Source organism: Zophobas morio, unplaced genomic scaffold (genome assembly GCF_036711695.1).
Source record: "Zophobas morio isolate AGI-343-1 ecotype UQ-CSIRO unplaced genomic scaffold, CSIRO_AGI_Zmor_V1 ptg000046l, whole genome shotgun sequence".
In the NCBI taxonomy this organism is placed as follows: Eukaryota; Metazoa; Arthropoda; class Insecta; order Coleoptera; family Tenebrionidae; genus Zophobas; species Zophobas morio.
Genome location: NW_026972151.1, coordinates 5,123,943 through 5,139,172, shown reverse-complemented (window position 1 = coordinate 5,139,172; position 15,230 = coordinate 5,123,943). Strand labels below are relative to the sequence as shown.

Here is a 15,230-nt window from a genome sequence, read left to right as displayed (position 1 = left end):
CTCGATAAGTCGTGACCTCCAGAGTACAAAAAAATAGGTCTCCGGTTTCCATCTGTTTATCTGTTGGCTGTCCGTGTGAGTTTTTGTTAGACAAATAATATCCGGAACTACTGGATCGATTATTGTCAAATTTTATATGTGCATTACGAATATCATGTAGATGGTAAAGCGCTAACTAAACTCTATCTAATCATCCCCATCAACACTGTGAAGACGTCATCTCAAAATTGTCCATAGTGTAGTTTATTAATACGTGTTGAGTTTTTACCTAAGCCATCCAGATTTTTGGAAAAAAAAACCAAAATCGTATAGCAACATTTTTCAATTTACTTTTGCACCTGCAGACTCGAATATCTTGAAATTTGTGAAACCTATAATCTATAACCTTAGTACTGGCCGACATTGTGGTGACTGCAGTATAAATTGCCACTTGGAAATCAGTGACAACGTTACTTGGTTAAGCTAATTGAAGTTCTTGTAATTTTTCTTGAAAAAGTTGTAATAACCTGACATATATGTTTCTACCGTTTTAGCAGCAACCAATGCATTAATGAACGTACTGACCATTTTTATAGGCATGAATTGTAAAAATTGATAAAAGAACTTTGCACAGAACTGGAAACTACCGTCCATATACCTCTTACGTAATTTGCACTACATACAAAATCTAGATTTGATTTAGATGAAAATGCGATTGTATCACTGACATTACCATGAATTAATAAAAATTGTTCTCCCCTATGTGTTATTAAATGTTTTTCTTCTAAAATTAGGTGAACCGAGTGTCGACTTTCTGCCAGCAAGGTTGAATTAATTTCATGGTTTAAAATAATCTTTGATAAGTGCTTTAGTTATTTAATTAACAAGCAATAGCATATCTTAAAATGACCACAGCAAAAAATCACAACAAAATTCTTAGGAAAGATATAGAGGCTCGGCAAAATTATATTGAGGAAAGAATAACAACATACTGATTAGAACGAATAAGTAGGATTTGTTAAGTTTGTAAATTATAGGTTTCCAAAATCTTTAATATACAAATATATTTTTATAGGAAAGTATCTATAACTTGCAACTAGCAGTGCGATGTCCTTTCAAAAACCTTCATATTTGCGAACATATGCTTCTAATTTTATTAAAGCGGTAAGAATGAAGAGTGACTGGAATTAACCTCATTATTTTTGGTTTAGCACTTTATCGTTTTAATTACATCAATCGATAAACAAAGTGATGAAAACATGTGCACAAGAAATTTGATGCTGTAATTGCGCGCAATAAAATATACCTGCAGTGTTAGCATGACACTGTGAAACTGAAGCAGCAGAACCATGATCCTTTTATTTAGTTTGTGATAAAAGAAACTGATAACTTTTTCGTTGATCGTTAGTAAGTTTCGCAAAAACATTGTTTTCAAAACTAACGATTTATGTTTAAAGAGGTACGTAACAAATCGTTTTGACCTGGGGCCAGAGAAATGTGTACCTTCAAATACAAGTTTCGTACTAATATCGTGGTTCCATGAAATATGCGCAGTGTATGGAAATAAAATTGACATCGATTGAATTCTACTAGGTACTTAATAAAAGATTAAAACCTGTGATCGATAATAAATATAAAAAAAAATGATATTTTCTTGTAGATACGTAAATTGAATTGAACAAATTGACCATCATCAATATTAAGAACCAACCACAATGAATGAAAACATTTAAGAATAAGGAAAACTCTAATCAATAATAGTATTCCAAAAACGGCTACTCAACTGGTGCTGAGTTAACTACCGACACACTAAAAACACAATCATAGAGAATCATGTACTTTTGAAAGTGTCTTCGATCGTTATAGTTTCAACAAATCGGCGTATATAAATTTGACCAGTGAGATAGCTGTATTTAACTGAACCTTGATGCTACAATAATATTCCATTTTGATAAGTATTAATAAAACGAGCACGTGTTGATTTTTGTTTATTAAGCCACTCACAAATTCATGTCTTACCTATTCGACTGTCTGTCTCGAAGAGGACGAGTCCTTGCAAGAAACATCAGTCGCATTCCATAACATCTTATTATTACCTACTTCCTACTTAACCTACTGTACACTTAATCTACGCCTTAATTAATACATTACATATCCCCCCATTTAAGATTAATACATTTAAAAAAACCTGAATGCGCCTAATATTAATTCCTAATCTCTGTAACGTGCTGGGATGTTACAAGAACGCTTTGGCCTATCGCGTACCGGAATAACTGGAATAGGGTTGGGTTGCGGTTCGAGAGATGGTGTTTGTTCTAGTGGTGGCGGTGTGGCTGATGGCATTGTTGGTTCCCCAGGCATCTTCCTTTGTGGTACTTCTTGGTTTGTATTCGCTGGCTGTACAATTCTTTTTCTCATTTGGTCAACGTGTCTCCTCCATTTTTGTCCATCTGGTAACTCGCACGTGTAGTTTCGTGGTCCCAGTATGTCGATGACCTTTGCTTCCTGCCAAGTTTTGGTGAATCCAAACTATACTTCCCTTCTCAAACGTTGGAGAATCTCGACCTTTATGGTTAAATTGCCTTTCTGTGTCTCGGTTTGTGTCAGGTCTCATTAAGTTGAGCGTCGTGTGGAGATGTCTACCCAGCATCAATTTCGCTGGCGCTTCATTCGTTTGACAGTGCGTAGAATTTCTATACCAGAATAAATACCTGCTGACAAGAGTGTTTGTCGAAACGTGTCGGTTTCTTTGGTCTAAAAGCGCTGCTTTGAAGCCTTTCTTAAAACTCCTTACTGCATTTTCTGCTGCTCCATTTGTCTCTGGTTGTACGGCGGTCCGGTAACGTGCCTTATTCCATTTCTTTTTAAGAAAACTGAAAACTCCTCTGATGTAAGCTGTGTACCGTTGTCTGATACCAAAGTCTCTGGAATTCCCCCCCATCTTGCACATGTTTCCCTGATTTTGCTAATTGTTGCAGCGGACGTGATTGAGTTCATTTTAAAAATTTCAGGCCATTTACTATAAGCATCCAACATAATGAGGTAGTGGCTGTTATTAATTGGTCCAAAGAAATCGATGTGCACTCTTTGCCACGGACGCGTTGGTCTATTCCACGGAATTGGGATCGCTTTCTGAGGTTCCCTTGCGACTTTATTGCATGGAATGCAGCTACGAGCTATGTTCTCAATGTCCTTGTCCAAATTCGGCCACCAAAAATAAGCTCTGACTATTGATTTCATTTTGACAATACCCAGGTGACTGCTGTGTAGTTCCTCTAACAGGTGGCGCTGCAGCTTCCTGGGCACAATTACTCTGTAGCCCCACATCAGACATCCTTGTTCGCAGGTTATCTCGTCGCCAGTGATAAGTATTAATAAAACGAGCACGTATTGATTTTTGTTTATTAAGCCACTCACAAATTCATGTCTTACCTATTCGAGTGTCTGTCTCGAAGAGGACGAGTCCTTGCAAGAAACATCAGTACCTACGCTATGCGCAGTCGCATTCCATAACATCTTATTATTAACCTACTTCCTACTTAACCTACTGTACACTTAATCTACGCCTTAATTAATACATTACACATTTGTGGATTATTTATTGTCTCAAATAAATTTATTCAGAAGTACCAACTTATAGCGTAACAAGTTTATTATTAAATAATATTACATTTAAAATTTGGTTTACTTCCTCTTGTCTTGTTAAAGCTCGTTTACTGTCGTCTGAACTAACTCGGTAAATTAGCCTTTACAAGCACCCTGCCTGTAAAGCGTTACCGTGGCAGCTTTACAGGCACCGTGCCTGTAAAACGTTGTCATGACAGCACCGGAATCAAACACACATTCGCTGCGTCGGCCTTTTTCTTAATCTCACTAATGCTGTGCTAATACTAACGTTAAAATCACCTTCAAACTCTTCATCTTCATCGAATTCCACAATTAACAGAGCTCACAAACAAAATTAAACTATTTAAATTATTAATCGAATTTACAAATTGACAGTCCCGTTATTTTCAAACAATTCAATTTTCCATAGTTACCGGAGCAAACTATGAAAAATGACTATAATTTCTATGACTGTAACTTCAAGTAAAATTTCTAGAGATGCCAAAGTTGTTCATTTTCAGGATTTTCAGCAAGAGGAAGTAAAACGTTGTACGCGGCTCGCTTGCAACTAGCCTTTACTGGGGCTCACCGGATTACAGGACTCGCTCCTACGTCGCTCGCCCTGCAAACATTCCGGCTCGCCCGTAAAGGCTAATTTACTAAGCTTGCCACGTAAATAACTATTATATACAGTTGGATTATTTGTTATACAGTTGGACTACTTGTATTGCTAAGATTACAGAGTTCATGTGGACTCGACTATCTCATGGACTTTGGGTTGCTTGCTAACATAACTCCTCCCTCCTTAAGTCGGAAAGTAGGACCGAAGGACTATTTTCCTGGGGTGATCTTCCTTCATGTTGTCGTCTGTACCAAAAGGCCAATATTATCGTTATGGAAACGATAACAAGAATGGAGGTAAAGGCTGTAACATATAAAGTTATAGGTATGTGATGCTCGAAGACAACAGGTGTGTTCAAACTGGAGACATCTTTTTGAATTTTGGTGATTTCGTCCAGGTTGACTGTTTCTAACTGCAGGTGGTTCATGTTCATTGGAATGATGTTAGCATTGACATCTGGTAGGACGAACGGCTCGCCTTTCAGCGTGTCTTCTTCGCCGATAAATCTGAATTTTCCGTTGCTGCTTTGACATCGATGGGGAATCTTGACTAAGCCTGGATACCCAAGCTGCAAATCCTGTGTTGGCGCAATACTTCTTTATTTACACGGGCTCTTTTCCGGGAATGATTAAGGCATGGTTATCGCTGATTTGCTCGTAGATACTCGAACCGATGACTACGGGGGTTGATGGGCAACCACTGGCGTTAACACGTTATATTAAAGATATTACGCAATCTTCTCCATTAGGGACTGATTCGACGTCGCAAATGTAGATATCTTCTAGGGCCTCGCATTTACTTTTCATATACTAATGATTGTGAGTGCTGAGCATCAAGTACGGTTTTTGAGGTATTATAGTGGAGTTTTTCTGAGGGGTGGGACAGAGGTGATATAGGTCGAAGGTCGTAGGGTTGAAGATAGGCATGTGAATAGCAAAAATCATTTTGTTATCAAGAAAGAAAATTTTTAAAGTCGTAATCGTCCATCGTTTTATGATAGTCTCTATCGCTATTTTTTGAATTTAAAAAATTGTAACAACCATCCAAGAACCCCGTTGAACAACCCGCATGGAGAATATTAAACCTTGATCCTTTACTTTTAATTTTGGTGGGAATTGCTTTTTAGATCAGTATCGTGCTCCGATCGACGAATGGACGAACCATTTTGATAGATCCATGTTTCATCCAAATACACGAAAGTCAAATTTTCACAAGAATTTAGACACTGTAAATATGTTCTCAAGAAAGTAATTTTGGCTGCAACGGCATGTTTTTGTTCACATAGAATTATGCGATCATTTACTTCCCTGTGTTTATAACCCATTGACTTTTGTATAATGTGGTTCGCCCCCCTTTAAATTCCAACTGTTGCCTAGAATGTGTCAAAAGAGTATTCACAGTGAAATATTGTTTTTTTTTTCATCAAGTTGCCAAATTTGTCTTTGCAGGTCTTTCCGAAACATATAATTTGTAAGTAAATCCGTTGGCTTTCGCTTGCCAGATAGTGATGTGTTTAAATTTTGGTCCCGTGTTGATAAAATTTTCGCTTCAGTTGATGTTCCCACCTATGACAAAAAAAAAAAAATTGCAGTGTATTTTTACATTACAGAAAATATGTTCGAGACCCTCATAGTTACTTCCTTCGAAAGAAAGATCGGGCCTGTCTTTTAGAAACTGCAAAAAACATCTTTCTATTGCAATTTTTTGTTGTAGTAGAACTATTTTAGGCATTTTCTTTTCAAATAATGTCGCAATGATCTGTGAATCTGTCACAATGACAAATTGTCTATTCTGACAAAATTAAACCATTTGTTTGCTCGACTAAAAAATTGCGTCTAATAATTCTGATCTCATAAATGAAGTAGAAAAGTGGCAATCCAGCTCAAAGCAAATGTCAATCAGACTACTGACAGACAAAAAACTAAATCATCAAATCAGTTTATCCAACTTAAAGAAAAAATATCCAAGCCTACTTTACTATATGTATACAGATCGTGAATGGATAATATTTATTATTTAGTGCCGTAATAATAAATATAACCTTAATTCTTCTCTTTCTGACATTGCTGCAAGTATTTCACTTAAAATTCGAAATTACATGTTTGTTATCACAATTCAAGAACCAATTAAAACACAAAATAAATGCTGAAAAAACAAAATGTTACCCATGGAGCAGTGGCCCAAAAATATGTACCTATCAGGAAATTTGCCCATCCATGTTCCATGCGTGAAATATTCTTCAGCTAAGATTCTTATTAATAATAATATAACTTTTCTGAAATAGTCCTCGTCTAAAGTCCGTTCCGCTTTGATTGGCAACGTGCAACACACGCATTTGATTGATAACAAATGAAAAGTCCTAAATAACTTAATGCTACTACGTTAATACTAAAATATAACTTCTCCAAAGAAACCGATCAAAGTATTGGCGTTTTCATTACCGACTCCTAATGAAAGTATCATAATATAATTCTTCTAATCACCGTTTACGTACAAACGAAATTATTATTAGATTATACTGTGGTAAAAACACCTGGTTCAACTCAAACGGGCTTAGGGTATTTTTAAAGACCGACTAAACGCACTCAGGAAGAAAGTATCCACCACAGAAATAACAAGATATATAAAAAGATAAACAGTTATATAAACAGAACACCATGGATCTTCGAGAATTTTTCAAATGTAAATGTGTCTTCAGATTTTAGAAATCGGCAACACGCTTCGTTATTTCAGATTCAGTTGGAAGCAATACTTTCCCAGTAAAGTAACGGCAGGTTAATGTCAAAGACTTTGTCTGTACCTACTAATTACTTTCATATTGAGCAACACTTAATTCTATCGATTTTTATATCTGACGCAGAACGAACACATTTTTTAGACTTTATTCGTAATCGCTGGAAATTTTACTTGTCCTATCATGCATTATTAAGAATAATGACAACTGATTATGTTTTTATTTCTTAACGTTCAAGCCACGTAGCTAGTAGAAAATAATCACCGTTATTAAAAACCAATTCTGTGCTATATTTTCGGTAAATACAGGCGGCAATAATCATTAATAATTTTTTAGTTTGTTAGAGCGCACATTTATTAAATAAGGGAAAGTTATCTAGAAATTATTTTCAACTTTTTAACAGAAGAGTGCGAAAATAAGAATTTACTTACGATTGTTACTATTTTCGGATATTTAAAATCGGCGTGAATAAAACTCAACAATTTATTTCTCAGCTATACTAATTTACACGACTAACTATATATCGATTGTGTACAGAATAATTCCGATTCAAATTAACTCGTACTCATTTATCGACTGGAATGGATTTAACTAGACTCGGATTCTCTCATTGACTGAAGTCGGTTGCCGGTCCCCGGAGGTGGGTTTTATTTAGAGAACCACGCGCTCCTTTCTAGATATTTCGAGTTCCGCTTTCAGGCGGGAAAAATGGTTTCTCAGCAATAATAAGCTTTAGCGTCAAGTGTTTTTGTTTATACATCGAAAGAATGTCACGTAGAAACTTATTTGATTTGAATGAGTTTGTCGCCTGAAAACAGAGGACTAAAATTATTACTTAAGCCACAGTGGAACAGAATGTTCTGAATATTAATATTATTATTATAATTCTTATATGATGGTTTTTCAGCTTGGAACGGTGTCAATTGAGTGCTTGCGCCAGAAGAGTTTCGCCTCTGGTATGCTTGACATACTGAGTTACCGTGCTCTTTTGGCTTCTTCCTAATTTCTCAACCCTGCTTCTGAAGATGCCACTTACGAAAGTGTGCAAAACGTCGAGCCCAAAAACTTAATTGCCACGGTCCCAACCCGGAAAACGATCATATATAACTACGAATTAATTGGTGTAATATTAACAAAATTAGGAAAACAAAAAGTATCCCTAAGTGAATGCGTACTTACATGAATAACCAATACAAAAATTATAACAATAACAAAAACATAATTGCAAGTATAAACTAATTTGAATAAAATATATCAGCTACATATCTATCTGCACATCGACACATTGTAGTAATTGGCGAACGACGAAGGATATTAGTTCGAGCAGTGGAGATATGAAAGGTGTTAACATATCTCGATGCTGGCCGAGGGACATTAAATCTAATCTGTGATAATAAATATGGGCAATCAATTTTGTTGTGAATAAGCTTACACAAGAAGTTAGCCGCATGTAGATCCCTTCGAATCATCAAAGAGGACATCTTGTGTCGTTGGAGAAGACTTTCCATCTCAATACCTCTGGCCGTATAATTACCATCAATTTTGAAGGAAAGGAATTTCAAAAATTTCCTGTGCACTTTATCAAGAAGCATGTGCTGACACATACAGCCTGACTGGGGTTTATTGTGACAGATTTTAAGGGGTGATAGTTTGCATTATTTTGAGTAAAAAACCTTAATAACATTTACTGCTCAGACTTATTCCAAAAGAGTTATAGAATACACAAATTTCATAGCCCCCCGGTTGAAAACCGCTGGAATTCACCTGATATATTGAAATTTTTACAGTTGTTTTATTAGAAACCATGACAATAAATTCAATAATAAAATAATACTTCTGTTTGACAATTTGTCAAAGTATCTGTGAACATGTTTTAATAAATTTAAGATGGATGTCAATGGGTATTCACTTAGAGAATTAGCGGACATTCATTTAATTTATGGAGAGGCACGCGGAGTAGCCCGTGTGGCAGCGCGTTTGTATGGCACTCGTTTCCCTCACCGACGGTTACCCTCAAGAAGAATGTTTCAAGACTTGCACCAGCGACTCCAAGAAACGGGTTCCTTGTTACCTAGAAGAGTCGAACGAGGCCCACAACACCCTCAGCGAATTGTCAACATTGAAGAAGAGGTGTTGGATGTTGTACATGATGATCCTGGAATTAGTACAAGATGCCTTGCCAAACGATTTAATGTGTCTCAATGGACCATTTGGAGAACACTACGAGAACAGTTATTATATCCATACCATGTTCAGCGTGTACAAGCTCTATCTCCAGCTGATTATCAACCCCGTTTTGCATTTTGTAGTTGGTTTCTACGAAAGGTAGAAGAAAATCCAAACTTTCCTCGTATTATTTTGGCATCAGACGAGGCAGGATTTACGCGTCGGGGAATTTTTAATTATCACAACGTTCACGTTTGGGCAGATGAAAATCCGCATGCCATAAGACAAACCCGTTTTCAGCAGGAGTTTTCAATTAATCTATGGGCCGGTATTGTAAACAATTATCTTATAGGACCTTTTGAACTACCCCCGCGGTTAACGGGTGCCATTTATTGGCGATTTTTAAGAAGAAATTTACAGGAATTGTTGGAAAAAGTGCCGCTACATATCCGGGAAAGTATGTGGTTTCTACATGATGGGGCGCCACCTCATTTTAGCCGTCTGGTACGACAGTTTTTAAATGTTCAATTCCCTGAAAGATGGATCGGGCGAGGCGGGGCTCAGCATTGGCCTGCCAGATCTCCTGATTTGAATCCACTAGATTTTTTCTTTTGGGGCCACATGAAGTCGTTGGTTTATACAGAAGAGATCAGAACAGAAGATCACCTCAGACAACGAATCCATGAAGCCACCAATATCATTCGCGGGGACCCGGAAATGCTCCAACGAGTGCAGGAGCAATGGATTCGTCGTGCCAATGCTCGTGTAAGAATGAATGGAGCTCATTTTGAGCATTTGCTTTAATAAGGTGTTTAAAAATAAATAAAATTACTAACAGTAGTATTTAATTTTTTCTACTTAGTAAAATTTAATATTACATAGTACAGTGGTTCTCAAACGGTGGAGACACATAAAATTCTGACTTAACCATACGTTTTAGACCAAAATGTTATTAGGCTTTTAGAATCAAAATAATGCATATTGTAACCCTTTAAAATCTGGCACAATATACCCCAGTCACCCTGTATATATGGGATACCATATTAGTGAGGCATACTCTAATTTCGAAAGAACATATGCAAAGAAGAGGGATTTAATTACGTCAATGTTGTTGAAAAATTTTGAAGTTCTCATGACAAACCCCAAAGATTTATTAAACAGACTGATTAATCTATTACATAGACCAAAAGCAGCAAGTTTATTAATTAGAATATTATGATTCACCACACCATACGCCTTTGTTATTTCTGTATAAACCACATCAACGTGCAGTCTACGATCTAACGCATTGGATATAAACTGTAAGTATTCACATAGATTGGTGGTTGTAGATTTTCTACGAATAAAAACATGTTGCCTCCCATTAATCATACATGATACGTGACTGTATAAAACATTGGCTAAGATGGGTTCAAAAATCATTTAGGGATAAATCTGTCCAGTAGGCCAAAGATCTAACAGGAGAGTCCAATCTTTTGCACACAATGCTGCTTATAATAATTCAACATAGTTTCCATTTCGAAAATTATACTTCAAAATTACATCAGATGTGGTAAATTTTGATTCTCTGGAAGAAGATAATGTAATTTCAACGAATCCACACAGAGAAGGGTAGTGTGGATCTTCGGGTACAAGTGTATTTTTACTATGGATGACCGTGCTGGATATATCATTAGACGTCAGTATCAGATCTAAAATTCTAGAGATACCATTAATTATGAAATTATTTGGCTTGAGATTATTTATATTGTGATAACCCAAACTTCCCCCCTTTAAATTGACCTTGAAAAAGTTTGAAAGGCCCGCGAAAAATTCAAAAATTCAAAATTTGGCCTTGGCTGTGATCGTCTGAGAAATGGGAACCTACGTTGTGTGTGTTGTTTTTTTTAAGTGGCGGGAAGACGTTCTTTCATACAAGTGCATACACTGCGTGTAATTCGAGAGCACAAGAAATAATAGACAAAATTGTTCTGGAGGGGCTACCACGGCACTCCCTCGCAGGAGGAAAGAGCTCCGAAGATTTACTCCTCAGCGCAAAAACCCCCTTGTTTTATTCACGGACATATTACATTTCAAACACCTTAAGATATATGAAAAAAAGACACTCGCGAATTGGCAGATATACACATATGAAAAACGAACAAACACAAAATTCTATACATCTGTTTGGAATCAATGCAAGTATTTGAATATCACAAATTTAATAAAAACAAAGCAAAATCTGAATTAAGTAACTGGATGCAAATACACAAGTTATTACGGGCGTGTGGCAGCAGATTTTAAGGTTACGACAGTTAACAGGAGCACAACAAAAGTACCCCTGGGGCGTGCTAGCACAAGCGGGGTTTGGGGCTACCGGTCTGAAGCTGTTCTCCCCCGATGACGGTGATTCTATCTATCGCAAAGCCTACACACACGCACCCCTATTACGATCATGGTGTGCGAAACTAGGCCATCACGGTCGCCAAACCCGCAAGTGGATCTCGGCATGGACAGAAGCCGAGAACTTTACAACGTCGGCGGCCGCCGCTGAATCTATCTAAACCTGTGGACTTGTACAGGTGACACGATAAATCTCGCCAACTCGACTAGGAACCGAACTTCGCTTATGCCACGTTTTCTGTGTTATTTAACCTCAATTCCATTTTTAAATACATATTCAATCTCTTATAATTCTAATATTAACAACAACTGAATAAGTGTTAAAGTTTCAACGAGCAATAAACAACATTTAAATTCGCCATACAATCTTGTGAAATTTTGAACAACAAATAATTCTTATGTGAGATTAAAATTGGACATCAAATAATTTATATGATAGAAACATTCATCAACAAAGTATTTACAAAACAAACTCAGCAAGGATTTATGAAACAAAAGATCTGGTGTGAAATGAACTTGTACAAATAGAAATATTATGTGAGATTAAAACTGTAGAACATGAAATTTACGTTCAATTAAAATTATACAACAAATAAAATTACTGAAGTTAAAACTGTGAGATTGAGAAATATTGAATGAGGTGAAAATTTGCAGCAAAGTTAACAAAATTTACATGAGAGTAATATTTGCCACACTTTATCAACGGTTCAAACAAAGAGTTTCCATTATGTCAAATTATATCATCATTTAAGTGATTGGTTACTTCAAAAAAAACAATTTACTTTGGGAGTTTAAAATACCGCGAACTGGTTACCCCAACAAAACACATAATAAACAAACACAAAAATATCTAATCATCGCTCCGAGGGAAAAAGCGTCTCGGTGATGTAAATTTTAAAATCGTTGCGAGGAAAAAGCGTCTCGGTGATGTTATTAATCTCTAGCGTTGCGAGGAAAAACCCTCGATGAATTAATCAGTCTGTAGCGTTGTGAGGGCTTGCCTCGATGAATTAATCAATCTGTAGCGTTGTGAAAGCATGCCTCGATGAATTAATCATGATAACGATGATAACCACCTAAGGGAAGAAATTATCATAACCCTCGCCAGTTCGCGGTATAATGAACTTGTTTAACTGCCGTAAATAAACTTTAGCAATCTTGTGTGAAGAATTAAGAAGTGTTATAATGTAACACTTACGCATATGCACCCAGAAACTTATTCGTAATTAAACAACAAAGTGTTTTCCTGACCAAGTGAATTTCCTGAAATCTTCTAGCACGTGGTTTATTTAAATAATCCTGAATGTTAAATTGTGTTTGCACTAGCTGACGATTAAGAAAAACTAACTTGATCGGTGAATTTTCAAACAATAAAACAAATTTACAGCACGTGTTTCGCTTTGAACAGAAGACTGCATTTTTCCGCCCACTTGTTTACACTCACACAACCACATTCAGACTGACACTCCGCCAAGCAGTTTGTCTCTACCAACCCTCTAACTAGAATCCCCTAGCGATACCAAGCCGACATCTAACTCAATAATCATGCAAAATTAACCCCTAAGCGCTATTAATTGTCCGACTACCAAGCAAGCGTTTCCCTGCACCAGGTTGCATATGTTTAACAATTTTTTTTTGTGATTGAATTTTTTTCAAAGTCAAATTATTCAAGTGTGATTTCGTGCCGTTGTTAATTAATTTCAGCGCAAACATTTTGATTTAAATTCAGTCACCACAATATTCACAAAATCTCGTAAGCAAGTACACTGCCCAGTTAGTTGTAATGTGTTATTATTCTTTACCATCCCATGGTAATACTGTGGTATGTTGAAGTCACCCACTATATATTATGGAACCCATAGACAAAGAACACTGATTTTCAAGATACTCAAAAATTGTTTCATACAGAGCACATGGTGACTCCGATGGAATGTATAAATTAAATGTTTACCCTAGTATAATTATTAAGGCACAAGGAAATGCCAATGAGGTCAACTTGTGCTACTGGAGATGAAATCGGTAGTTGCTTAGACATGAACTTAGACTTATAAGCAAGTAATATACCATGACCTCTTCCTAACTTATTGAATCTATGTACATTATGGTTAGGACTAAAATATTCACTGATAAGAACATCTTCATTTAGCCAGGTCTCGGTTAAGGCAATTACGTCAAAATCATTAGCAATAACATTTGGATAAAAAGTGTTCACTCTAGTGTTTAATCCTCTCACATTGTAACAGTATAGTTCTAAATTAAATAAGTGCACAGTCTGAGTATGTTGGATATTTATGCATTTTTTGTTTCCTTCTTTACTATTTCAGGAACCCCCCTTCTATATTTTAACACGATATCATTTTCACCCTTTTCCTTGCGAGTTTTGAATTCAAAGCGAACCAAATAGGACATATTTTGCTGACGAGGTCTTAGATCACGATCCAAATACAGGTTACCTACTCGCCTATAAGCCTTAATGCTTTCCAAAGCTTTTTGTGGTGACGTAAACATAATTTTCACTGGACGAACTTTTGCGTTGTTGTATGTACCCAACCTTACACACGAGAGTACTGGAGAATTACCCTTATTGGTGTCGGGTAGAATGGTATTTAAGCATCTTAATACATCATCATTCTTACGTTGTTCAGAAGAAGTTGCATTGGATTCCGGCATGTTAAACAAAATTAAATTATTTGAGCGGTGATTTCTTTTGTCGATTTCCTCGATAATTTCTTCATAAGACAGCCCTTTTTGGGTCAGGTTCAACCACATTGTTTTGCTTACTTTTCAGATGATCCAGTTCGCTTTTTAAATTATCGATTTCATCTTTTAAGATATTAATTGAAGAAAGGATGTCACATTTTGCACAATAAAAATGGATTACTTTTGAAGTGCTACGAATACATTCAACTTCTTTTCGAGAAAGACCTGCACAAGTGCACACTCCGTATGGATAATAATATTTTTCAAGTAAGTAACTAGTTAGTCAATAAAATAGCTAGTTAATTAAGTAATAGAATACAACGACATAGTTTTAATTTGTAAATGAGTAGTTTAAGTCAAAACATGTATTATCTAAGTTATAAGCGTTGTAAGAAATGATAGAAATAAAATATTAATGTGTAAAAAAGAAAATTCGGTATCATTCGTTGAAAGTGATAATATGAACATGTAACAAGCCAGAATTTAAAGTTGGCGGTCATGAAATCCACATTAACCTCACATAAAATGTGAAATATCATACCACGTCTTCTTGTATCATGGTGCTGACACTGTTTATGATAAAAGTTGTCTCCAACTACAGGTTTGTTATCTACATGGATGATTTTTGTAAGTTTTCATAAAACATGCCCTATGTAGAAAAATAAATTCAATATCGATTAAATACTCTCATGCATTAATACATATATGTAATATGCGGTATGTACCTAATAAAAGTTGTATTCGATTTTTAATCAGACTGGTTATTTTCTTGTACCCACGTAGCTTAAACAGAACGAATCGATCATCAGTATTAAAAAACCAGCCCCAATCTCTGAAAACAATAACGAGTAAAGGAAGCCTTAATCACCAGCCGTTTTCTATAAATAATCCAAAAATCGCTACTTAGGTGGTGCTGAGTTATATATCTATACTCTCAGCTGAGCTACTCAAATAAACTTCTTAACAAACCTGATGATATTGTCAATGCATTTGCAGAATATTTTTCCAGTAATTATAATAATTGCACCGTGAATAACGCTG

General features: G+C 36.0%; 1 protein-coding gene across 1 annotated transcript; it reads right to left on the bottom strand.

The window, feature by feature from the left end:
- Positions 1 to 326: 326 nt before the first annotated feature.
- Positions 327 to 3,306, bottom strand: LOC135142146 (uncharacterized protein K02A2.6-like). Its single transcript, XM_064073817.1, has 5 exons — positions 2,774 to 3,306; positions 2,515 to 2,690; positions 2,245 to 2,429; positions 526 to 654; positions 327 to 371 (listed from the first exon to the last, which is right to left on the bottom strand). Exons 1-5 carry the CDS (start codon positions 3,304 to 3,306, stop codon positions 327 to 329), a joined length of 1,068 nt encoding a protein of 355 aa, XP_063929887.1.
- Positions 3,307 to 15,230: the final 11,924 nt, after the last annotated feature.

What these genes read in the sequence shown, in the direction of transcription:
- LOC135142146 (XM_064073817.1), bottom strand. Translation starts at nt 3,306, where the DNA reads ATGTGGGGCTACAGAGTAATTGTGCCCAGGAAGCTGCAGCGCCACCTG. An exon ending in ATGGAGCAGCAGAAAATGCA is followed by an intron (nt 2,691 to 2,773) that starts GTAAGGAGTTTT and finishes TCTTGTCAGCAG; the next exon opens with GTATTTATTCTGGTATAGAA. An exon ending in CATTGGTTGCTGCTAAAACG is followed by an intron (nt 372 to 525) that starts GTAGAAACATAT and finishes TATAGATTATAG; the next exon opens with GTTTCACAAATTTCAAGATA.